Source organism: Rhinolophus ferrumequinum, chromosome 23 (assembly GCF_004115265.2).
Source record: "Rhinolophus ferrumequinum isolate MPI-CBG mRhiFer1 chromosome 23, mRhiFer1_v1.p, whole genome shotgun sequence".
Lineage (NCBI taxonomy): Eukaryota > Metazoa > Chordata > Mammalia > Chiroptera > Rhinolophidae > Rhinolophus > Rhinolophus ferrumequinum.
In genome coordinates, this window is record NC_046306.1 from 38,353,528 (window position 1) to 38,380,240 (window position 26,713).

General features: G+C 46.3%; 1 protein-coding gene across 1 annotated transcript; it reads right to left on the minus strand.

Moving 5' to 3' along the window:
• Positions 1–1,265: 1,265 nt before the first annotated feature.
• On the minus strand, positions 1,266–26,503 carry OVOL2 (ovo like zinc finger 2). The gene is made up of 4 exons (XM_033094392.1): positions 25,393–26,503; positions 24,521–24,744; positions 14,298–14,487; positions 1,266–2,035 (listed from the first exon to the last, which is right to left on the minus strand). The coding sequence occupies exons 1-4, from the start codon at positions 25,490–25,492 to the stop codon at positions 1,722–1,724; spliced, it is 828 nt and encodes a 275-aa protein (XP_032950283.1). The 5' UTR covers positions 25,493–26,503; the 3' UTR covers positions 1,266–1,721.
• Positions 26,504–26,713: the final 210 nt, after the last annotated feature.

The window sequence follows — 26,713 nt, forward strand, 5'->3', positions numbered from 1 at the left end:
CCTTTTCTTTCCTTTTTGAAGGGAGAGTGGGAACAGAAAGTAAAAGGGGTTTTGAGCAGATTTAGGATTCCTGGCCTCTTCCTCTGGCTGCCAACTGCTGACCTCTGCTGTCACCTCATTCGCTCATGGGCACAGGGAGCTGACTCCCCAGGAGAACTCCAAGAATGGCTCCAGAGAACGTGTGCAGCGCCCCACAGGTTGTATGTGCCCTGCAAAAGGGTTGATTTCCTTCCATCTGAAAGAAAAGTGCTGATTTTGAACAGAGGTGTTAAGTTATGGGATATGCTACTCACACTGTCCAGCTCTTGGCATAATGCCTGGCCCACAGGGTGAGAGAGGAGAAAAGAAGGAGAAAGAGAAGATGAACGGAAATGAGGGAGAGAAAAGCAAGGGAAGAGTGGAGGAAGGGGGATGATGGAAGAGGAAGGAAATAAGAAAATGGCCTCATCATCCAAATGTTTCCCTAGGCCAGGAACTGACCTGGTCCGAAAGCAAGATTTTCTTGATCTTCCAAGGTGGAAATGGACCGGAAGCACTCAGCCCAGGCAGTGCCCAAGGAAGGTGGGGCAGGACAACGTGGGGCAATTCACGGGCCTTCACTCCGTTCAAGGGGCTGCGATAAATACTTTTCCCAGCCATGGGCCACTGTGGTTTCCTGAGGGTTCCGGACCCTTATGGCTGCCCTTCCAGGTATGGACGGACCCTGAAACCACCTCACCAGCCCCTCTCCCCACTGTCTGCTGCCTCCCTTTTGCCCTATTATGGTCTCAAGTCAGCTTTATTGTGAATCTCCCAGGCAACCCAGGTGAAGAGATGCAGGTGGACAAAGGTCAATGTGCTCGGCAGTCACATGCCTTGAAGGAGACTCCCTCCCCCAAGTGCACTGTGTATGCAGTGAGAATTCCTCACACTCCAGCATTCACCACACATTGATCCCAGTGCTGGACTCCAGGAAGGGAGAAGTGCCTTCAGCCAGCAAGTCCCAGACTCAGAAAGCCAGAGGCATCTCTGCAGTCATCTCACTGCCACAAAAAGTGGCCAGAGCATTCGTGAGTTACCTGTTGCGTTGACCCCAGGCATATGAGTGCATGAGTTAGCTGTTCTATGTTGTCTCTTCATCAGCTGTCTGTGCTCCTACCCAACACTCGAGATTTGCCTCTTCAAACCCACTCACTGACACAAAATAATCAACCCCCACATAACCTGAAGTTGAACGTCACACAGTAAGCCCTAAACAAGGAGCTACATAGCTTCACACTCCCCTGTTTTATTATAAAGTTTCATGAGGACATTTCATTTATTAAAATAATTCCTGTAAACTCTTTCAGGATAACAAAGTTCATTTTTCTTGCTTGAGTAGCATTTCAAGTGGAAATACTTTATTGCAAGGCACCATAAAATGATGGTCTCTCTAAGAACACCTCTGCCTCCATGTGTGAAAAGCCTAAAAAAAAGAAAAGAAAAAAAAATGTCCCGCACAGTGATCACAGCCATCCATAAACTTTCCTTAACTTTACTGTGTTCAATAGGACATGGGTGACAGGGGACCTGATGCCACAATTACAAGTGGCAGCCTTGGAACAGATCCCCTACTGAGGCCCCAAAAGGACAGAGAGATGAACTGAACACTTGTAATTAGAAAGAGCCAGTGGGGTGGGGGACCCTCCAAACCAAAAATCCATGTAAATGTGGCAGCGTTGGAATCTCTCCCCTCTTCCTCCTCATTTCTCCTCCTCCTCGCTCAGGTTGGCATTTTCCTGGAGTGTGGAGGTCAGCTTGTTTTGCAAAAGGGCTGCTAGTTTTTTGGATGTCTTTTTGAGAAACGCGCTGCCTGGGTGGGCACTGTTCACGTGCAGGTACAGGTCCTCCTGGGTGGGGCCTGTGTAGCCACAATCCTCGCAGACGTAGAGCTTATCCCGGCGTTGCTTGTAGGCATACTGCTGCTGCACTCCGTGGATCTTCTTCAGGTGGGACTCCAAGGAGCAGCGCTGGGTGAAGGCTTTGTTGCAGACGTTACATTTGTAGGGACGAATGCCTGCAAGGGCGAGGGGCAGATGCATCACTGGTTGGTCACAGCCAAGCCAAAGCCTCCCGAGTAGGAAGACATCAAAAATCATTATGTGGGGCGGCCAATTGGTTCAGTTGGTTAGAGCACAGTGCTCATAACACCAAGGTCACCGGTTCGATTCCCACATGGGCCAGTGAACTGTGCCCTCCACAGCTAGATTGAAAACAACGACCTTACTTGGAGCTGCTAGGTCCTGGAAAAACATACTGTTCCCCAATAAAAAATTAAAAATTAAAAAAAAAAGTCATCACGTACAACCCAACAGCAAAAAAGCAAACTACCCAATTCAAAAAGGGGCAGAGGAACTAAAGACACATTTCCCCAAATGGCCAATGGGTACATGAAAACGTGCTCAACATCACTAAATCATCAGGAAAATGCAAATCACAAACAATGATATCATCTCACACCTTTCAGAATGGTTATTATCAAAAAGGCATGATAACAAAGTGTTGGCAAGGATGTGGAGAAAAGGGAATCCTGTGCACTGTTGGTGGGAATGTAAACTGGTGCAGCCACTATGGAAAACAGTATGGAAGTTCCTCGAAAAAATTAAAAATAGAACTACCTTATGATCCAGCTATCCCACTTCTAGGATAAATACCCAAGGGAAATGAAAACAAGCTCTCAAAGAGATAGCTGCACTCCATGTCCATAGCAGCATTCTTCACAATAGCCAGGACATGGAAACAACCTAGGTGCCCATCAACGAATGAATGGATAAAAAAGAGGCGGTATATTTGTACAATGAAATATTATTCTGCCACGAGAAAGAAGGAAATCCTGTCATTTGCAACAACATGGATAGACCTTGAGGGCATTATGCTAAGTGAAATAAGCCAGAGAAAGACAAATACTGCACTGGTGGAAAAGTCAAACTCATAGAAAAATGGTTGCTAGGTGCTGACGGTGGGAGAAGTAGGAAGAAAAACCAATCATGATGACCAAGGATTCAACAGGAGGAAAATGGTTAGAGCAAGATACAAAACTGTCCACAAAGGTTCACAGAATCCACATGAACAAACAAAAATGGATGCAGTTTTATTCTTTCCACTTGTGTGGCTTAATGTTTTGATTTTAGGGTGGGCAAAGCAAACCTTGTTTTTACTTTAGTTTGGAATTTTGAGGAAACAGATCTTGTGACAAATATTCCAGTATAAGGAGTTATTTGGGAGGGGACCCCAAGAAGTACTTCTAGGGGAGTAAAGAAGTGAGACAGGGACATGGGAAAGAGCCCCTATCAGGTGGGGTTATCGAGCCAGTAATTGCTATAGGCAACCAGAGTCCAGTCGGCTGAGCTACTTGGGAAACAGTGAACACTAACCTCAGAGTCACCTACCCACTGGGAGCTGGGTCTTTACCCACCTGCCCCGGCAGCACTGTTGAGGGCTGCCCCTGGGTGGCACTGATTCTACCTCCCCAGTACTTCTGGCCTGCTTCGGGTAGGGGGCCTCCAGCAAGAACACAAGAACAAGGTTGCAGGTGTGGGCAGTTGCTGAGTGGATGGGTACACCCAGAAATGGCAGGGGCTGGGGGCGGGGGCAGGACACTGATGGCATCTGCTACAGTTATGAACACATTTCCAAACCAGACTTCACAGTGACTTTAGAACAGGGATAATATTAGTGGGGCTTGCCTTTTAGATGGAGAGTTCACATGTGCCATATACTCATATACCAGGGAGCTCAGCCTTATAAAAATGCAGTCATTCCTATTTCCCCCATCAGTAGTACTCACCCTGACTGTGGGAGGTCGGAATGTCAGACAAAGACTTAAGCAAGGTCTAACTTAAGGTCTAAAGGCGGGGTCCTGGCTGTAAAGGAAGCACCATGTCACATAAGCATGGAAGCCTGGGAGAGGGCGAATATTGTGCTGGGGGTATGGATTGCAAAAAAGAGGTTTGCCACCACAGTCAGACCATCTCAGAGCCCAGAGACCAGGAGGGCCACTGCCTGGAAGAATCCCCAAAGTCTCTGGAATAAAATTTAAGGGTACCCCCAAAACTCATCAATTAAGATAAATACTAATAATATTTAAAAATCAAAGTACATAAAAAAAAATCCATGATGAACAAGTTATAATTTTAAATGAGGACAGAATCTGACAGTGCCGTGTGGAGCCACACTGGAGCTTGAGGTGAAAGGAAAAATGTGTTTCCCTACGTAGATGTTTTTATATACATATGTTTTTAATTACATTTATTAGGTAACCTTAGTTAATAATATACCTTTCAGTTGTACAGCGTTAGACATCTGTGTACTCTATTGCATGCTCCCCACCTGAACTCTAGTTTCCTTCCATTACTATATATTTGACCCCCTTTACCCACTTCTCCCTCCCCTCACCCCTTTTCCACACTGGTTACTACCATTCTACTGTATTTTTGAGTTTATTTTTGTTCATTTTGTTAGTTCGTTTGTTACTTTTCGTTTCATATTCCACATGAGTGAAATCATACGGTTTTACATATTTTTTAATAGTTATTTTTTCCCCCAGAATGTTTGACTGTTGAATAAATACTGAAAAATTGGAAAGTAGGGGTATTAAAAATTACATTTTAAAATGTTTAAATATTATATTTATATAATAATGGAATTTATTATGATTTTACTATGCTGGCTTCAATAGAAGCATATTTATCAAAAGATATTTTCAAAATCTACATTTTTCACTTAACACTATTGCTGGCGATTTTTCCATCTTGGTGCTTACAGCTTGATTTCATTCCTCTTTAATAGCACCATGGCGTTTTTTGGTACTACTCTACCCAAATCCCATCTTTTAAAAACTATAGAGGGTGGGGGTGGCTGGTTGGCTCAGTTGGTTAGAGCGCAGTGCTCATAACACCATGGTCGCTGGTGCGATTCCCATATGGGCCAGTGAGCTGCTCCCTCCACAACTAAATTGAAAACAATGACTTGATTTGGAGCTGATGGGCCCTGGAAAAACACACTGTTCCCTAATAAAATTTATTAAAAAAAAAAAAAAAAAACTATACAGATTGAGGAAGTACTGCCCCAGCCCACACCCTTACATATCATACTGGCTTATACAACCTGGTACTAATGCTAATGTGTGGTCCATGGACCAACAGACAAATTGCGTCACCTGCAAGCTTGTTGGAACTGGAGTCCCAGGCCCCACCTGCATGCTGAATTGAATGCGAAAGCTGCAGGTCTCCAACCCAGGAGGCTTGTCAAAACACAGGTTCCTGGCCCTACCCGATTCTGGGGCGGGGCTGAGACTACATTTCTAACACTTTCCCAGGGGATGCTGAGGATGCTTGTACCAGGTCTTTGAGAGTCACAGATCTAAAATGATGCCAAATTAAAAATCGTAAGGACAGCACTTCCAGTGTCTGAAGGCAGCCATGCTGCCCCCACCCAATGTCTTCTCTTCAAGGTTCAATGTCCCCAGTTCCTTAATGGTGGCTGTGGAGGGGGGATCAAGCGGGGCCATTTCTGTTGATAAGGATTTTTTAAAGTATATACAGATGATAAAGGATGTCAAAATGGAAAAAAAATTCCCCCACCTCCATCCAACCATGTGAACAAATCAAATCACTCCTTTTTCTTCCAGTCTACATCGAGAAGCATATATCGTTTCCTCTAAGTCTCTTGTGAAAAAAAATTGTGTTGGATCAATGTTATGGTGAGATGTTATTCCAACCTACTCAAGCAGAATGCAGGCCTATATTTCACACATTCTAGAAAAACTACCAAAAGTTAAGAAACTCCTTTACAATCCTCAGCACTTGGCACATAATAGGTGTTCAATAATAATTTTTAAGTGAATGAATGAATGAGAACTAACATCTTTGGGGTTAGTTTTCTACAAATTTAAGGTCTATGAGACCTGTCCAAACGAATATGCCTACATGGCAGCTGGCTGCCCCCTACCTCTGGCAGATCAAGCAACAAACCTATTTCAAACCCGCAGCTCATCAAAACAGAAATTCACCCAGAGACCAGTTGCTCCTTTCAATAGTTCATGGAAATACCTGTTTTAAAACATTTAAACTAAACATGTGGGGAAACCAGCACACTTACAGCAGGCTGTAACAAACTCTGGATTCCTGGAAATGGATGCTTCCAAGCCTACTCACGAAAGTTTCCACACCCCATTAGTGACCTGAAAAGGTGATGTGGATGTGGCTGCACTGCTTTGTCTGACCCCTGTCCCCTTGGAGAGGCAAGCGTGCCAGGACTGAGTCTGGTGCACACAGGGTCACGCCTCCTTCCTCTCTTCATTCAGCAGGCCAGCAGAGCATCTTCTATAGACAGAGCATCCCACAAGGCCTGGACAGCAAAGGCTAGAAGATGTCAGAGCCCTGCCTTGTCCGGACAATGGAGATAATGGGGGTGACTACAGCATGGGGTCTTTTTTCCTGGGAGGGGTTGGAATGAGCCTGGCTTACAGGATGGATGTCTCACAGACACAGCGATAGAAAGGAGACAGGAGGCCCTAAAAACTCTAGGTATGGCAATTCTGACATTTATAAGCCTGCTTCCCTTCCCCTCTCTGTAAATACCACATTCATCCTTCACTCAGTGGTACAGGCAGACATTGCCATGTAGCTGCCCCTTGGCGACCCTTTCTGGGTTTGGGAATAAGCCCCTCCCTTCTGGAGCCCCCCCACCCCCCATGTCTCAGGGGTGGGTGATAAAGGTGGCCAGAGAGGAGCCCTGGACAAGGGGGAATGACATCAAGGCCTCCCCAACATTGGGGCCTCACCCACCTCAGTGCTCTTGAGCAAAGGCCAATCCTATCCATGTCTGGAGTGAGATACCAGAAAACACCATCCCTGAGCCAGACACCATTAATTTACTGACACCTAGACAGTAACAGAATGCAAGTCCACTGAAAACCCAGGCATTACACATCTACTACTCATTAACCGAGTCCATGGTCAGATTGCTGAACACCCCCCTAAACCTCAGTTTTCTTACCTGTAAAATGGGGATAATATCCATACGCCCTTGTAAGGCTGCTCTGAGGATTAACCAACACATCACATGCAAAAGGCCAGTATATACTAAGTACTCAATGGGACATAACAGCAAGAGTTTACAATCCAGCTCAACATGACACAAATATGCTCCACTCATACGCTGGCTCGTGGGGACGTGAATATTTAGTATTTGTCTTTAAATTGTACCTATGTGTACACTTTTTGTATTTGTACGCACTTTTGGATATATTATTTGACAGAGAAAAAAAAAAGGTAATTTTTGAAATGTGGTCATCAGGTGGCTGATGGAGAGAGAAGAGACTTCCTTCACTGTCTACCCTTTTGAATTTTGTGTCATAGGCCTGTATTACCTAGTCCAAAAAGTATTGTGTGCTGGGGTAATCAAAAAAGGTTTCCTCTTTTCAATTCTGCTATTCTGACTACCAAAATCAAGCTTCATATCACCCAAAGAAATTCTCCATTATTGGCATTCTCTGCTTGTTTTCCTTGCTATAGCTAAGTGCTCCATTTATCGAACTTTGTCCAAACATGAATTTCAGCAAGAAGCTTTTTGCAGACCTCCTTGTTGGAGTGTATATTTAAGGTGACCTCCTTGGAAGGCAACGTGGCAACGCCCATAAAAACTCATAATGTGTCTATCCTTTGGCCCACTTCAGGCAAATTATTGACAGAAAGACTCACACAGGTAGGCAAAGAATATTCATGGTAGTACTGCCTGAAATTAAAAAAAGAAAAAGAAGAAGACATCGCTTCTCGGCCTTTTGGCTAAGATCAAGTGTAGAAAAAGAAGAAGAAATAACTAAAAGGAGAAAACCCCGAAACTGGAACTTAGTGTCATCAACTGGGGCAAGGAGAAATGATTATGCCTCCATATTTGAAATATGTCATAATCTCATATTTAAGAAATACTCTGACAATTATTAAAAAGAGTGAGTTTGTCTACCTGTACAGCTATGAAACAATCTCCAAGGAGAGCAATGTGTATTAAAAACTTCTGGAAAGTCATCTTTAAAAATTAAATGGTAGAACAGGAGTGGAACAGGGATATGAGGAAAGAGGCTTACTTTGTTTTTCTGTCATTTTTTCCCCCTCTCATATTATTTTTTTAGCTAAAAATGTAAGTAAAAATAAAATAATGGAGACACAGTTTGATGTGTGAAGGAGACAATCACACAAGACAGCATTGAACTCACTAGAGGTAGTGGGCATTTTATTCTTTCTCCTCCTGCCCCACTCCAAATTTATCCCAATCTGCATTTTCCCCAATCCAGTCAATCCTTCCCTTTAGGCTCCAAACAAAGACACCATTGTTTCCTCTTCATCAATCAAGATGGGATTTGTTTGCCTTCAGTCCCTCTCAATGTGGCGATGGAAGATAAGGCCAGAGGCAACCCAGGGGCAGATGCTGTGGTTTTGGCCAGTGCCCCCTCCCTACTTCCCTGACCTCAAATCTGAATTTCTCAGCTTCTCTCTATGGAACTCAGAAGCTTCCACAGGAATGGCAAGCATCTTAATTAAACTGATTCCTTTACGTAAGTCAGAGTTGTGAAGACGGAGCTGGGGACCTTACAGATGTGTGTGCCTTTTCAACTGTTTGTTGTGGCTTACATTTTCTTCTCTATAACTTTTATATTGGCTGAAGTCTTTTACAGAATAAGCAGTCATTTTACAAATGAGAAAAATAAAATCCTTTCAATAAAAGCTGTGCTTGTCTGATGAGGCTGGCACATCTGGTCATACCAGTAAACACCACCCTCAGTAAATGTGATTCTGAGTTTCCATCATGCTCCCAGGTGCTGCGAATGCTGCTGGTGTACGGACTACACTTTGAGTATCGAGGCTGTAGACACTGAGTGCAGAGTCTGGCACATGTGAGTGGTGGTTATTTTTCACTCTGAAATACGGATCTTCCCCGACCAAAATCAAATCACTGCCTCAACAGATGGCCATTCTTAGGATGCAGCCCAGCTGGTTCAACACTTAAATCCAAAAGAAAATTCTCTAAAAACAGACCCATGATGTTCTTCACGGACTGTGAACTAAATATACGTTGGTTTCTTTAAAGCTCATGCCCCCCACTCCCATTTGGACCTGCGGTGGATCAACAGCCATAATTTCCCACCTTGGCCTCCAAGGTCCTGTCAACCTCACTTGAACAGAACAAGTACCTCCATTATGTATGTAGTGGATGCTGTTGGTCCTCTCTCCAGACCCAGTTTCTGAGCCAGTGCATTGTTCCCCAGCTGTCATGTGTATTGGCAGCTAACCACTCCGGGTTGCCCCCTTCTCCAAGGAATGGGCACCGAGGAATTGACCTCCCTGCCCAGGAGAGAGGCAGCCTTCAGCCAATATCTGACTGACATGGCGCAGAAATATCCCCCGCTTGCGTATAGCCAGGGAAAGGCTGTGGTGCCATCCACACTCCGGAACTCTGTGGGATCAGGCCAGGGCTGGACTCCAGCTGAGGGCACACCCTGCTCAGCTCCCTCCTCTACCCTCCTGCTTCCCCCTCCCTTACAGGTTTCTCCTGAGAGCCCTCCCTCAACAAATCATTTTATAAGAATCATCATCTTGGAATCTGCTTCTAGGGAACCTGACCTAAGACAATTTGGATCGAAAATAGATGCTTGCTTGCTGAAATAGTTTCACAAAATGTTGTGTTTTTTTCTGCACTAGCTTCTGTCTTCCAATTTTGAATCAGACATCATGTACCTGACATCCCTCTCTCCATCTCACACACAGTGCTCTGATTTACTCTCTTCTTGGTAAAGTCATATCCAAAAAAGACATCTTAATCTTTTCTTTCATCTGCTTGGATATTAAGGCAAGACATTTTCAGGCTCTGGTTTCCCTGGATCTTTTCCAAGATGCATCCTTGTGTTTTGAGTCTTTCCTTAGGTGCCCTGTCTTCTCAGTAGTTGCAGGGGACAGGAGGAGACATGAGGGACAGGGGGGGTGAATCCTGATTCTCTATCCCATTGTCTTTGCCCACCTCACCAATATTATAGCTACAATCTCAGAAGGGTCCTGGAATCCAAGAGATGTCTTTAAATTAGTCATGGCCTGGTCTAGTCGGACTGTGAGCAAACATACCCTTCACTCAACTGTCTAAATGTATTTGTGTTAACACTGGCCATATCTTTGCTTCTGGTCTAAATACAACATTTACTGAATAGTCAATAGCAAAAATCCAACATTCATGTCTCACTCAAAGGCAAGACTGAATTCACAGGATTCTGGTGAGATCTTTTGAAAAGAGTGAGGTTGTTCACACGAACTTAAAAAATATCTGAAAACCCCAAATTTTTGCCCTATTCACTGGTTATCCCGTTGGCACAGAGCTCAAGAGATAGCAAGTCAGGTGTCTCACACCAGGAGGCCAGGCCTGCTCCCCCTGCCCCGGCTGGCATAGCAGCACCCCCAGAGCTGGGCCTCCTTTTTCAGTTTGCTACCGGCTACTTTGTCAGTAAGCCCCTGGCTCCTTTTTCTGGTTCATTATTATTTCGAGGCATGTTTCCATTAGAAAATAAACCAGCACAGGGAAAACAGGGTCAAGACATTTCTATAATCCCATTTGTTGGTCACTTTAAGAGTCAAGATTATGATTAAAACATTTTTAATGGTTTTCTGTAGATTTCCATGATCTGAGTGTGTCCAATAGAAATTAAAATGCAAACCATTTTGAACCACTTTGGAATTTTAAAATGCCTAGTAGCCTCATTAAAATAAGTAAAAAACAGGTGAAATTAATTTTACTGATAGATTTTTATCTAACCCAATATATTCAAAATATTACCACTTCAACATGAAAGCAACATTAAAAATTGAGATATTTTACATACTTATTTTGCATTAAGTCTTCAAAATCTAGTGTCTGACATTTACAGTATGCCTCGTTACAGGGACTCAGCAGCCACACGTGGCCAGTGGGTGCGGCGGCGGCCAGTGCAGCTGCAGGTTTTTCCATTCCTAGACGTCTCCTCAATATTAGACTCTCCCTTCATGGGACCTCAATGATTTCAGCCCTTCCTCTAAAAGTCACTAGAAGTATCACCTTTGAGGAACAGAAGATGGAGGAGCCCAGGAGTCTGAGGGATGCATGCCATCCCTTTTCTTGCTCACTCTGTGGGCAAAGGACATTTAGACACCACTGAACACACACTCTCAGGCTCCTGTGCAACCTGCTAAAGCCCAGGCTGCAGCGTGCAGTTTGTGCTAGCTCTGAGTTTACCTTTTTCTCTCCTTCTTACAGAGCAGACAGATTTCTATAAACCGAAATGGGGCAGGCTGCTGAAGCCCCAGCCCCAGGGAGAACACTGAATGAGGAAGGCACTGGAAGGCAAAGGAGGCAGAGAACGGGACTCTGTAGAAGACAGAAGACCATGAACTTCAGGACCAGCCAGTCTGGTTCCCAGCTCTACCACCTTTGTTGTTTACCTCCCTGAGCCTGGTCTCCTCATCTGTGAAGTGAGGGTAACAACAGCACTGACTCCTCAGGGTAGTTTGGGATAAGATGATAAATGCTGAGAGCCTGGCATTAAGGAAAGTGCCCTTTCGCAGCTTGCTGCATCTGAGGAAACTATGTAGCCCTCTGTAGTCTCCACTCTCTGCCAAGCCACCCTCCTCACTTGCTAACCCTTCTACTCCCTGAGCAGACACTATCCACCCCCAACCCAAACCTCCTCAGCCTACCGCCAGGTCATCCCAGGTAGTTCCTATAAGGCCAGTTCCCACATCTCCTGAGGATGTTCCCCAGTAAACATGAGAGGCCTGTAAGGGGTTGGGGGTGAGGGACTGCCTAGGAGATGAGGGTCCCAGGATGGACTCCCAAGCAAAGAGGGATAGGAGTTGATAGATCAATACCCTAGCTTCCTCAACCCTGGGGCAATTCTGGGGTGCATTCTATATATTTCTTCAGAGGGACCCCAGTGGGATTGAGCCCCAGTTGCCCACAGTGGTAACCTGCTCGTTAACTCTCTCTTCTCCTTTATCTCCCCACTCCACCCCCTCACTGTGCCTCCTGGGAGCATCTCCCGAATAAACTGCTTCAGCAGTCAGCTAACTCAGACCCAGAGTTCTGAACTACTCTGCCACCAACTCAACTTGCAAACTCCTCCCTGAGAAGCAGTCAGTCCCTAATATTTCCTAGTTAATTCTCCATCAACAGAGAATTAATTCAGGTACTGATGAAGCAGCTCCATCAGTTCAATGTTTACTCCAACTGAAGGTACCAACAGCCAACAGTGCTCCCTGAGCCCTCTTCACTTTGCTTTTTTAAACAGGATGGAAGTAGTGACCATAGAGCCTACCAGACAAGGAACAGAAGACATAGGCCATGTCCTCAAGGACATCCTCAGACAGAGATGAAAAGCTTGGAAACTCTCCAGGACAACCAATGACAAATGACTGCATGAGTGATCCCCAATTTCCTCTAGCCCTTGGGTCGGTTGTCTATGAGCCTAGATTTATAGTCACTTAATGGATCCATTGATAGCCTACCACCTATAAAACCCACCACTACCTCCAGGACCCTCCATTATCCCACAGGACAATCCCCAACCCTGACACTCCCTAAGCATTCTCCCTGCCCCAACCTAAGGTGTCCGCCTGGCCTGGAAGTGCCTGGAGGCCAGTTTGACAGAGGTCAAACTTTTACTGATTCATTGTTGCTCAGGACTAAAACAGAAGCCTTACAGCCACACCCAAAAGAGTACACACTATAGGATTCCACTTCTATCACATTCAAAACTAGGCAACAGTAACTTACACTGTTAGAAGCTGCAATAGCAGTGCCTCTTGGAAGGAAGGAGATAGTGATTTGGAGGCGGCATGAGGGTGTAGGCAATGACTTCTAGGGTCTGGAAATATTCTGTTTCTTGGTCAGGGTGCTAGTTATATGGATGTGTTCACTTGACAACAATGCCTAAATTTGTTGAGTTATGCACCGAAGACTTGTGTACTTTTCTAGATGGATGTTACATTTCAATGAAAAATTACTTTTAGAAAAAGTTTTTGAGAGGAAAACAAAATAAACCTTTTAGTATGCCAGTCCACCCTCTGAGGTGGAGGGCACTCTCCTCAGGCCAGGGAGGCAGCTTATGGCCAGTATTGTAAGAACAAGAAGCGTAAAGGCTATAAAAGAATTCTGAATTAGAGGATCCGGGAAGGGTCCTGTGGGGTGTTCAGGAGTTGAAAAGCCCATCTGGAGGGAGGAGTAGACATTTTCCCATCCCCACCAAAATGCCAGGGGAAACCCTAAACTCTGAAAGGGCTTCAGGGATCAGGAGGACTAGACACAGTAAATTCTATGAGGCTGTAGGGAGAGTGGGTAGCAACCAGGATGGGGTTGAATGAGTTATGATGGGACAGGTTTACATGAGATGAAATGGGATGGGATGGGATGGGGACTTGAAGATGGAACCCAGATTGTGAGGGACTCGAAGCTCATCAAGACAAGTTTAGATTCCCTCCCATCCACAGTTGGAGACTTTTTAGCAGGGAAGTAGCATCCTTAGCATTCTCCTCAATGGATCTCTCTGACAAAGGTGTGGACTGTGGACCTCAAGAAGACTGGAGGCCAGATGTTTCTAAGATAAAGCTAATGATGCTGCGACCAATTAAAAGGGCGGGGAGAGAGGCTCACGAGCACCCCCAGGATTCTCTGTGAAATGAGCTGGGAGGACTCAGATCCATATGTCATGAGAGAAACTGAAGGAGACCCAAGGAAAGGAAGATGCTTTCCTGCCAGCCTCAAGTAGGAGGCTCAGTCAGCTCTAAGTGAGCCACACACTTTCTTCTTTTTGAGATCTCAGGAAGAACATGATGCTATTTGGACACAGGCTTACTTCCCAAGAACAGAGCATAAAATACCACCAGTAGGACTACAGGGACCACAACCCCCAGAGCAGGGGCTGAATCATGAAATCCCGCAGCACTGCGTCAGGCATCACCGCTCTCAGAATACCTCCAACCAGGCATCTGTCTTAAGCTGGGCCAGCATGTGTATCATCAGCCCCACCTTACAAGGGGGGCAAATAGGCTAAGAGAGGGGGCTTGCCTGGTCCAAGGTGACACAGCTGGCAGATGGCACAGCCAGGAGGTGAACCCAGATGGGCTGGCTCCAAATGCGCCACCCTGTGATCTTTCCAGAAATGTGACACTGCTCCATGTTCCCGCCTTGGTTCTTTGGTGGGAAAGAAACAGGAACTCTTGGCCAGAAAAATAAAACCAAAAGCTGAGCACATGCCCCTTCCTCACCTGTATGCGTGCGGACATGCCTCTTCAAGTCGAAGGTGTCGTTGAAGCCCTTGCCACAGAAGGTGCACAGGTGCCTCTTAACCTGGTTGTGGCACTTGAGGTGCCGGTTGAGCATACGCTGTAGGCGGAAGCCCTTGCCACACAGGTCACAGCTGTGAACCGCCGAGTCATTGCATGTCCCTGTAGTGAACTAGGACACAGAGAGAGGCTGTGAGGACCCCAGTGCAGGCAGGCACATCCTGGGGGTTACTCCAGGATCCCACCTCCCTGTGTCTCTAGGACTGGCCTGGCTGGGGCTTCTGCCTCCTAAAAATTCCAAGCAGGTTTTGGCTTTGGGGAAGATGGAACAACTGGCAGGTCCTCCCAACATTTATTCTCCCCTTATTCCTTAGAATAGACCTCACACCCCAACTCTGCCATGAGTTCCCCAAAGGGGTAGGACCTGGCACTTGGCCTTGAGGGAGACCCAGCTGTGTATTCCTTTCACTAACAGAGGGCATGGTCTCCTCCTTGTCCGGCAGTCCCCATTCTGGTCTTGCCTCCCTTGAAGAGATGTGAAAAAGCTAAATACGGCCCAAGTCTTGGCAATCAAATACTTTGAGCTTCTTAAGGCCAAGTTTACACAGAATAAAGGTAGGGAGGGGCTAACAAAATGGAACATAGACAATTGACCCTGGTAATTCTGATTAAAAACATGTAGAAAACTAGAACTATCTTTTGAAAATCCTGCAGCATGTGCCTGAGGACTCGCCAACTACAGTTCCAACCTGAACTCTTGTTTATTTTAATGCTCTTGCTAAATTCCTATTTTTAAAATGCTAGGCATGTAATATAGATACCTTCTAATATAGGCCAGGATGAAACAAAAATCTCAAATCATTGGCATTATTCTGTCGGAAAAGAATAAAATGTTGAAGGGCAGAGGGAAGAGAGATTAGTAAATATTTAAGGGAGTGCAGGGCTAATGGATCATCTGACTAAGATACAGAAAGCTTTTTAACACAGGGGAGAAGCAGAGAATGGGGGAGGGGATGGAGACTGCGAGAACCCCATTCCCAGGGTAGGTTTCCTCTAGTTTTCTTGGAGCAAAAATAGAAGTTCTCCAAGTATGCCTCAGCAAAGGCAATTTTTCCATTTCTTCACCTTCATACACATTCCCATTTCACAGCATGGAAAACTGAATCAGCACAAAGTGGCTCGTTTAGGGAATTCCACTGGTGTGTACCTTCCAATCCATGAAGCGCTATTTGCCACTTATATACATCTATGACCAATCCAGCTATCAGACGTTATATTCAAAGCCTTAAAAGAGCCTTGTTGAAGCAAGAGGTCATGTTAATTAAATGGCAAATGTTCATGTTTGATGAAGCCAGTTTTCGCCTGAGTAGTTCATTCCTTAGAAAGGAAGGAAAGTTTGTAGGATAAATTCCTAAATGTGAAATTTATCCCAGAGTGTATTTTACATGTCTTGTGCCTTGAAATGTGATCTGTGATAATGTGACCTGCAAAAGACTGAAACTATTCTATATGTCCGTCAATAGCAACTTGTTTAACAAAACAGAACTATTTAATCACAGCATCTGGAAAAAGGAAAGAATATCAATTGCCAGCCACATGAATGAATCCTCTTGGATGTGCAGCCCAGTCAAACCCCCAGAAAAGTCCAGTCCCAGCTGTCTTCTGATTGCAATAGCAAGAGAAGCGCCAGGGAAGATGCACACCACTAAGCCCGATCTTTCCACAGAACTAGGAGACATGATAATACATTATGTTAAGGTACTAAATTTGGGGTTATTTGTGAAGAAGCAAGAGATGAACTGGAACAGTGACAGATGTGTCACCTCCTCTCCAGAACACCAGACCTGCCATATTTCTGAACGTTCTCTCCCATGAGGGCTGCATAAGACAGAAGATACATCTGACTCCTGGAATGACGTCCCATGAGCCAGAGAACCAGCAATCCCTCCCAGGGCACATATCTGCTCACTAGGCCATCTTTACTATGTTTACACAGGTTTATATCTAACACTCTACCTCCTAAAAGTTCAAAATAAGAGTTAACTGATTTTACCTGGTTACTCTACTCTGTAAGTAGTAGACCAAAACTAGTTATACCTTAGTCATCTTAGTTACAAAATGAGTGGAGTGGGGAAACAGACATGCTGAGGATCAAATGAAAACCTAGACCTGGTTAGCTGTGTGACGTCATGTAATATCCCTGGACCACAAGTTCCCACATGTAAAAATAATAAAATAGTATTAGATGAGCTCTTCAGCAGAATATGAAACTAAGAGCAGAGTGTTTTCCAACTTCTAAGTTCAAATCCTGCTCCACTACTTATGGACTGTGGGATATAGGCAAGTTACTCAACTTTTCTAAGCTTTAATTTAATCACTTGTAAAATGTAGATAATAATGACATTTGCCTCTTCGGATTATTATGAATTAAATAAGAAAAGCTAGGGGGCGGCCAGTCAGCTCAGTTGGTTAGAGCGCGGTGCTCTTAACAACAAGGTTGCCCGTTCGATCCCCACGTGCGCCACTGTGAGCTGTGCCCTCCACAACTGGATTGAAACAACTACTTGACTTGAAGCTGATGGGTCCTGGAAAAACACACTTAAATAAATTAAAGTTCTTTAAAAATAAGAAAAGCTACCTAAAAAGAACCTGGTGCTCAATAAGTCCTAACTAACTGTTATAGTTAGACCAGCTCCAAAACTCTGTGATCCTAAATAAAAGTTAGTTGGTCAAAACCCTTGTTAATCCATTTGGCTTTTGAATTTTTCTCTCTGCTGAAAGAAAAATGGGACTAACTTTCAGTGTGAGCCACAAGTCCCCAGTCCTTCAACCAACGCTCTGTAATCCAAAAAGTTCTGAAAACCAACTTTCTCTCCCATCTCCCTTAGCAATAAAACCTGACCCAAGCAGAAGTGCACAGACTTTATCTGTTTTGTCTCAATATTCACATTTTGGTACGGAAATTATTAATGTGTTTAATGACAGGGTACTGCTCCAGACCTGTCAGGAGTGATATTTACACTGTGCTATCTTCTGAAAAAACTTGATAGTTTCACCCTTAATCCAACATTAACACTTTGCAAAAGGCTTATTAATTGAAGTGGGGAAGCTACCACAGATGGTGGGAGATGACATCAGTCTGGAGATTAATTCAGGGCAAGAAAAATGAAGAAAGAACAAGCAATTCTCCAACCCTCATGGCTTGGCCCTATCTTACTTGCTGTCCTGTTTTCTGCAGGATCTCAGCTTTCATTTTAAAAAACACACAAAGTTCCCCTCTAGTTCTAAACAACAGGCCTCTGCAGCAGAAACAAACCAATCATTGTATCAGTGCTGCTGAAAACTTTAGGAGCGTCTGGGGAGGTAGGGACTTCAGCTGGCCCTCTGGCCAACTTCAAAGCTAGTTAAGGTCACTGACCTGTCAAACTCCTACAGCAAAAATTTTTAAATCCTTTATTTTTTGTTGATGCTTCCACCAGACAAGTTCATTAAATTAATGGTCCTATTTCCTGTGGGATGGTACTATGAATCCAGGCTACCTTCTGATGGCCATTTGGACAAGAGTTCCAGACACGTTTGCTAAGCTTGAGTGCTCAAAACATGCTAAGCATATTTCCCCAAATCCTTTGAGATAAAAATTCCTCTCCTGGTCTCATGTACCATTTCCTTAGGCTTCACAACTCTGCAATATGGCAGAATGGAGAACCTTCTCAAATGAAGAGACGATGAAGGGAATATATCCTTATAACCCAGAAAAAACTGAGGCTCAAAGAGCTGTAAACTATCCGTGGCCCCATGACTTGTAGGTGCCCACACTGACTTTGAATGTGGCCTGTCTGCAAAACTTGTGTCTACAGTTCCCTCTGACAGGCCTACAAGTCTGGGCATGATGTGGGGAGAGGGAGAAAAGGACCCTGTTGTTTGTCTCATATCATGGAGAGAAATAGCTTCGGATTCCTTTACGGCAGACTGTCAATGCTAATGGCTAAAGAGTCAAAGATACCTCCCCGACAATGGAATACAGCAGCATTAAAAGAATAAAGATCTTTGTGTTGGGCTTTGCCACTAACAACTATGAGGAATTTAACAAAACCTCTCTGGGCTTTACCTTTTTCCCCTTGACAACGAAGAGATTGGATCAGATAAGCTTTACAGGTCCTTGTAGTAGATCCTATGGATAGACATTCAGTCTCTATTTCTACTCCTTCTGATAAGCAATCCTGTACTACAGAAGCCAGGAAGTTAGAAACTACACTTCCCAGACTCCCTTGCAGCTAAGGTTTTAAGATACAGCCCAGTAGGGACTTGGGTTCCACCAATTACATGAACTATCAGAAGATTTGAATTTGAACCTGGGTTTGAATTTGAACAGAGGCAGGCACATGGCAATTGTTTTACACTCTGCATTAGCAGAAGCATCATGATGCAGGAACAAGCAGCCAGCCCTAAAGGCAGTAGCTGCAGCTCCCTAGATGGCCTAGTTCTGCAGTGTGGCTCTCAGAGTCATTCCTGAGAGCTCAGCCTGGTCTTTCTTTAGTCCATTTAGCTCCCTATAATTAACCATTCTCTGCTTAAGCTAGCTATAGTGGATTCTGTTGTCCATAACTAAACCCATGCAGTCCCAACAATAAAAACCACTTCACCTATATTCAAATTAGAAGCTCATGCAGTTAACACTTACATTGTTCTCCTATTCCTCCTATTCCCCTTTTAAATTAATTTAAACGTTTTTGAGCATCTGTTCCAAGCATTCGCTAAGATCTCCCTTTTCTTCTTGCTTCCTGTTTTCCTCCAAATGCTGTCATTTAAGTCTAGGGACTGTTGACCCCTTCCCTGCCTGTATTTCTGTCCTGTGTTGACTTATGTCCTACTATGAGTCAGGCATTACTGCACCAGGTGCTGGAAATACAAGCCCAGTAGGGGCTTGTTCTTTGCCTACAGTGGGTCGAGAACCAAGAAGAAGAATCTGGTCAGCTAAATGTGCAGCCACGGAGGTGATCAGCAAGTTACAGTGGGAGCAGGGAAAGGGGCATCCAATTCTGTCTTAGGAGACAGTAGAGGCAAGGAGTTAGGGACGGAGCTTACGTTCCTTTCCAAATGTCAAATGGATGGGTTTTTAGGTTTTTATAAGCTACTTAAATTCATGATTCACAACAATACTTAAAAATAAACCAATTGGCCATCACTAGAGAATTCTGGCAAACCAACTGATTATTTTGAAGACTGGTAAATAAAGGGAATCCTATTCTGCCTTTCCTAAATAAACTGTCACACTGAGAAACTGTCATACTGAGAAACCAAATAGCAGATGAGGGGGAGTGTCTCTCTATAGAAGAATTTCAGCTGATAGATAAGGGACAGAATTAGAATATTAGTGTTCTGTAACCCCTAATAACTTAAAATATTTAGATCTCGAGCATCAACGGCTGCTAACATCACAAAGAGACAACTAAACATCATATGCCTCTTGATGGAAATAGACACCCCTCACTGTGACAGATTTTAGCTGAAACAAAATAAACTTGATCAAGCATCTAGAGCAGTGTTGTCCAACACAACTTTTTCAATGTTAGAAATGTCCTAATCTATATTGTCCAATACAGCAGCCACTAATCACCCATGGCTACTGAGCACTTGAGATATGGGTCATGAGACGGAGGGATTTTTAGTTTTACTTAATTTTATTTAATTTAAATTTAAGTAGTCACATGTGACTGTGGCTACTATTTTGGACAGGGCAGCTGCAGATCCAACTACCATTTAGAGAAAACATAGGTGAAAAAGGAACATTAGACACCACGGTGATGCATTCCACAAAATCCAGATTGCTGGAAACTCTACAAAACTCTACAAAAATTAGCCATCTCTTCAACAATTAACCGAAAAAGAGAAGGAGGGAAAATATATAAATTAAAAGAGACTTGAAAGACATATCAATCGATTACAATGTGTAAACATTATGTAGATCCGATTCAGCAAACTGAAAAAAAGTATGAATTTATGAGAAAATTAGCAATGTGAACACCATTTTGTGAATTAATCATGTATTTTGGTTTTATTAGAGCAGTCTAAAATATTTATAATGTCTGAGATTTGCCTCAAAATCATGTCGGGGAATGAATGGGTAATGGATGGATGGGGCCGGCCATGGGTTCACAGCTGCTGGGGCCAAGTGACAGGGACTCTGCCTTTGAAAAATCTCCAAATTAAAAAAATGATGGCGGGGCCGGCCCGATGGCTCAGGCGGTTGGAGCTCCGTGCTCCTAACTCCGAAGGCTGCCAGCTGGATTCCCACATGAGCCAGTGGGCTCTGAACCACAGGTTGCCGGTTCAACTCGAGTCCCGCAAGGGATGGTGGGCGGGCTGCGTCCCCTGCAACTAACAAGGGCAACTGGACCTGGAGCTGAGCTGTGCCCTCCACAACTAAGACTGAAAGGACAACAACTTGAACGGCACCCTCCACAACTAAGATTGAAAGGACAACAACTTGACTTGGAAAAAAGTCCTGGAAGTACATACTGTTCCCCAATAAAAGTCCTGTAAAAAAAAAAAAAAATGATGGAAAAAGAAAGACTATTCCACATTTACACATCTGTCACTTCTGGAAGACTGGGGACTACAGAGCCAGGTAAAAGGCCAAGAATACTTTTGAAGGAATTCTAAACTCAATACCTTTGAAGAATTCTTGGAAGAGGTTAAAGGAAGAGAAAAGATCGGGAAAGGGGAAGAAGACAAATTCACTTGTTAATCTGTACTTGCACCTGGGTCCCACCAGCCACTCTGAGTCAGGAACGTATATACGGTATCAGTGAACTGATTTACTTCAGATGATTAACTTTGTTTCTCAGAAGCCTGGGAAGGACAGTGGTGACAGGAGGGGAGATTTCCAGGAGGAAAGGCGTCTCTAACCCACAGCTGCAGACCTGCAAATGTGGTAGTACAAACAGGACTTAAAGCAACCTGGAACTGGGCATGAACACTTTCCCAGAGGGACATCGTTTCCCCACCCCCATCTATTTTGTAAATTACAGAATCCTTTCGTAACCTGCCCTAAGGCACACAGTCAAAAGACAGCAAGTCTGAGAAAGAACACTTTCCCTAACTGACACCTACTGTAGAACTCCTCTCCGGATCCAATCAGGTTGGAAAATCCCTTGTCCCTACTGTAGGCAACATAATATTGGACATCAAGAAAACTTGCTATAAGTCATTGTCAGCTAACTTCCTATTGGGCAATTTACACAGGCACAAAATTACTTAACATTTTGCACCCTTATATCTCATTTAATCTACAATCTACGCAACGCTTCTGAGAGGCTGATTCTATTATTTCTCCATTTTACACGTCAGGGAACTGAGGCTCAGAACAAGTCATATATCCCCAATCACAGCTGGTAAGTTGGACCCAACTGAGGTTTTCCTTCTCAAAGATCTTCCAGAGCCCCTCCCTAACCCTCAGGGGAGCATCCCCATTCCTCGGCTTGGCCCCTTTACCCTCTCACCTTGTCCTAGCTACATTTCCAGCTCCTCACCTTCACTTTCCCTGACCCCAGCAGTTTTCCATCCTCCATCCACCATAGCTGAGTCCTTTCCTTACTCAAGTTTCTGGCTGAGCCCACATCATCCAAAAGCCTGCTTCTCTCCTTCTCCATAGGCCTCAAATCCACACCAAGAAACCTTCCCCTGCTTAGAATTTATTACATCTTTGCTTGTGCCTCTAGTTTAGCATTCCCTTTCCTGTAGTAGAGTTAACAATTAATATTTGAGTCTCCCCACCAACCCAAACAATTCTAGCTAGAGTTATCGGGCACCTACCATGTTCTTCTCTTAGCTCATTTATCCTCACAACTCTGTAAGTATCATCATTGTCCCTATTTTAAAGACAAGAAAACTGAGGTCCAGAAGGATAACAATTTGCCCAAGGTCACACAACTAAGAAGTGCAAAGCTAGAGCCTAGAGGCTTAACCATTACTGTCAGATTCTGGAACACTAACACTAGGGTGGGAGCAGTTTTAACTCCTGGCTGCCTGGTACACAGCAGGCACTTCATACTGTTAGATAGCATGTTACCTCTCTGCAGGTCATGTGTCCTTCCTCTGCTCTTAAGAGCCAACTGCCAAGTGTCTTCAAGTCATTGAAACTAAGTCATTAAAATAATGCATCATGTATGAGCCTCATACTTGAATGGCTTTCCACACCTGGTTAGGAAACTAATTCTTAAAGAGTTCAGCCTGCTTTGCATAGAACTCTAGAGTTACACAATGTGCTAAATCATGGACAATTTGGCCAGTCATTTGAAAATGACCAATATCACGACTGATAATTCTGGAGGCTTGGAGCATCTTAAAACCAAGATGTGTTCTTATTTGTGGGCGGAAGCTGAGAGGGAGAAGGAACCAGACTGGAGTCCTCCATAAACAAACAAACAAACAAGCCTCCAGAAACTATGTTAAAGGTTGAGGAGCAAACTCTATACCCCACCCCCCATCCCTGGAGCAGCACAAAGGCAGCCATCCTGAAAATAAAATTGGTGTATTCATTCCTTTAAGTCAGGACTCCAAGGGCGCTATTTGCCTGGGGGAGCAAAGAGAGATCTCCTAAAACGTTGGTTAAGGGACTGGATATTTTTTGTCCGCCACTTTGTCTCGAGGGTAATCTGGACAATTGAGGGGCAAACAGTCTACAATCCATCCCAAAACAACGTTTCAATTGTCCTTCCAGCCTGGTGATAAATATGCAAGTGGGACATTGTAGAATTTCCTGAAGGGCAGAGCTACCAGCCTCAGGCAAACTGAGCCCTCCCACTTAACCCCATCTGGCCCAGAAAAACCTTAGGCTAGCTGACTTTGACCCTTAGCAGAAAAACCTTAGCACTAAGCAGCAAGCCCTAGTCTGCAGCATCCTTTAAAGATGTTTTTCCAAAGGATTCCAGCTCAGGCCTCTAGCCTCAATTCATAACCAAATGCACCCCAGCCCACCCCCAGCCAAACCCCAGGAGCCAGGAACTGGGAATATGCATAGGGGAGGGGTGGTCTCTCCCAGAAAAAGTAACGGAGACCTTCCCAATCCACTGCAAACGCTAGAGATCCTCCTCCCCAGCCCCCCACCCCAGCCAAGCCCCAGGAGCCAGTACTATGCATAGGGGAGAGATGGTCTCTCCCAGGAAAAGTAACGGAAGCTTTCCCAATCCACAGCAAACGCGAGGGTTCCTCCACCCTATCTTCCTCACCCACTCCTGGGCAATGGGACTGCGAGACCAACCAAGAATTATCACCTATACCGAGGGCCTAGAACCGGCAAAGGGTCACATTATGGCCCATCCGGCTAGGCACTATGTTCATGTGATTCCTAAAACACCACTCCCCGGCTCCCACTGTCTGTGAGTCCATGGAATGGGATTCCTTAATCTTGGGGGTAGCGTATACCTTTGAGCAGGCAATCATGGAAGAGCAGATGGGCGTCCCGATAAGATGTCGCCTACAATTCTAGAAGACTGGGGTGGGGGCGGGAAGCTGAAACGCGAAGACAGAGGGGAACAAACACTCCAACCCACTGGGGGCGGGGCACTGAGGCAATTTGCAATTGAACTCATTTATCCATCGTTTTAACTTAAGAAAACTTGAGAGACAGCACAAATTTAAAGTGCCCAGCACAGACCTCGTGTCTAACGGGAACTCCATAATTGGCATTGGGAACAGCTGTTATTGTGAGAAGCCCACTGTGTGCCAAGCTGCAGCTACTGTCTCCAAAAAGCAAGGCAGGGTGTGAAACTCAGAATTCAAATACGCTAAAAACTGCGCCCAAGCGAGTGGAGTTCCGGAGCCTGGGTCCCTCTTTCCCGACCACTGGAACCCCGACGGCCTGGTTTTTCTTTGGCTCTAGCGCACAGAACCGGCTGCTGGAGGGAGGAAGCTGCGCCTGATCCTTTTAGGCAGTTCCAAAGGCTGCCGGCTGTACTGTCCCCGCAGGGGAAGCCGGCCTCCGCGGCGCAGTGGCGCAGGCGGCTAGCTCCCCAGCCCGCGGGAGGACGCGCGGAGGCGCCCTGGCGGCCGCCCAGGGGCAGGTGCAGGAGCCACGCGGCGGGCGCGCTGGGTGCAACGGTGCTCGGGTGCGCGGGCGGGCGCGGCAGGGAGGGGCGCGGGCCCTGGGAGCCCGACGCCAGGGCGTGGTGCAGGTGGCGGCGGGGGCAGAGTCGGAACCGTACCTTGATTTTCGACCTGGCGACCGGGCGCTGCTTCACCGCCAGGTGTCCATCGGGGCTCTCTGCGTCTCCAGGCTCAGAGGTTTCGCGTTCGGGGGCGCGCGGGGACGAATTGCTCTCGGCGCCTCCAGGATCCCCCGCGCTGCTGCTGCTGCCGCCGCCGCTGCTGCTGCCACCGTCGCTGCGGCAGTCCTCGGGGGGATCGCGCAGCAGACGGCCCAGACCCACTGCAGAGGGAGGGGCCGTGCAGGGGCACACAGACACGCGGCGTCAGGCCTGGGTGCCCGCGGCAGTTTGACCTGCGGGCGGTGCCGCCGCCGCCCCGCCCCTGGGCATCTCGCCAAGTGGGCAACGCTGAGGGGGTGGAAGAGCAAGTCCCCGGCTCGGCCTCCCGAGCGAGCTCCGGGTTCTGGGGGCCGCTCCTCGGTCCCGGTCCCCGCGCCCACGAGAACTGAGAGACCCAGCGCGCCAAGTTTCCTCTCCCTGGAATGGAGGTGGAGGAGTCTGTCCTCCACCCATCCAGCCCCAGAGGGGTTGACCGATCCTTGTGCAACCCCACGACGACGTGGAACTGGGGGTAGCCCTACTGGCTTTCAACCCCTCTTCCTGGGCCACCTCGGCCCGCACTGCAGCCAACGGTCCCGCCGCCGGGCAATTAGAGGCGCTCACTAGGGAGCAGGGGGAGCACGATGTTCTGGGTTTCCCTGCCTCTCACTCTCGGTCCTCCCGCGCCTCAGAGACCTCCTCCTACCCCCCTGGAGAAGGGGGCATGGGGTGGGGAGTCCAGACCCAGCGGATAAGCTAAGGGGATCTGGTCATCCCTGCCCCCACCCTGGGAGTCCCGAGCCCAGGCCCGGCCCCAGCGGCGCGCTCACCTGGGATGTAGGTGTCTGCTCTTTCCTCGTCCGGGAGCTCATCCCAGCTGCGGACCGAGACCCCCGGGTTCCTCCTCTTTACCAGGAAGACTTTGGGCATGGTAGGGCCCCTCCCTGGACTGCGGCCCCCTCTTCCCGGCTGCTCCCCGCTAGAGGCGGCGGCGATGGTTGGGTCCCCGGCTCCTCTGGGTCCCCGGCTCTGGCGGCCAGAGCCCACCCTCCCGCCTAGCTGGCCTTCTCCCTCCGACCCCTGCCGCAGCGTGGCCCTGGCCTGTCCCCCGCACTCCCGACGAGTCCAAGCCTCCCGGCTCGGCGACACCTATGCCTTAAATCGCGGGTGAGACCACGCCGAGGAAAAAGTTTCATAAGGTGGAATAGAAAAGGCACCAGGAAACTTGGGAGTGAGCATGCGCCCTGCAACATAACGGTGTCAACAAGCTCGCTACCTGTCCGACCGGTTCCGGCGGCCGGGATTGCCTGTTCCAGCCCTTCCTTAGGCATGAATGTTTGCAAAAGAATTTAACGTCTGATTCTTTCCCCTCTCCTTTTTAAAAGGAAGAACGTTTTTTAATGAACCCCCAACCCCATTCCCCATCATAGGCACCTCGTGGCGAACTCTGAGGTAAACCTCAGGTACGCTTCCCGGGGCGTCCCTCCTGACAATCAACTGAGGCCTTCTGAGAGTTAACCCCCCACCACCACCACCATTTGTCTCCGACAAGCAAACCAGAAAATGGCTCAGTTCCTTGTGACCTTGTGGATCATTCCCGGGGCTTGTTGAAATCTTGATGGGCGGAAGAGGGAGGCTGTGGGGGGAGAGTCCCAGGACTCTAATCTGGTAGAGGCGGAATTTAGGGGTTTAAACTCCTATCATCCACAACAGTCCCTCCAAATAAACACAGTAATATTAAATTTAAAAATTCAGCATATTTAGAACGCATTCTTATTTTGTACAATACATTTTAAGAGAAAGCAAGTCGGCTTTATTCGCTAAAGCAGCTTCCACCCCAAGGCCTCGCACCCCAAGAGCACCTTCACCCCAAATTAACACACAATGGAAACAAAAGCCAAGTGCATGTTATGCAAACGCAACTTCGAAACGTATTTCTTATCCTCCCCCACTCCCATTATTGCCTCTCGTAACCGCCCGTTCCCCAAATTCTGAGGCTGGGAAATACCTTTCCCGAAAGCCAGTAAAGTGAAGATGTACTGCATCCCCTAACTGCCCCGAGAGGGGAGATACCTGGAGAGCTTTGTATTTATTTTGAGTTTAAGTTTTTTCTATCTACCTTTATACCTGGGGTGGGGGGGGGGTGGGAGA

Excerpts from the sequence above, each read along its gene's own strand:
- OVOL2 (XM_033094392.1), bottom strand. The coding sequence starts at position 25,492 with ATGCCCAAAGTCTTCCTGGTAAAGAGGAGGAACCCGGGGGTCTCGGTC. Across the intron at positions 24,745-25,392 it reads AGCAGACACCTACATCCCAG|TGGGTCTGGGCCGTCTGCTG; the intron begins GTGAGCGCGCCG and ends CTCCCTCTGCAG. Across the intron at positions 2,036-14,297 it reads GCATGTCCGCACGCATACAG|GCATTCGTCCCTACAAATGT; the intron begins GTGAGGAAGGGG and ends TCGCCCTTGCAG.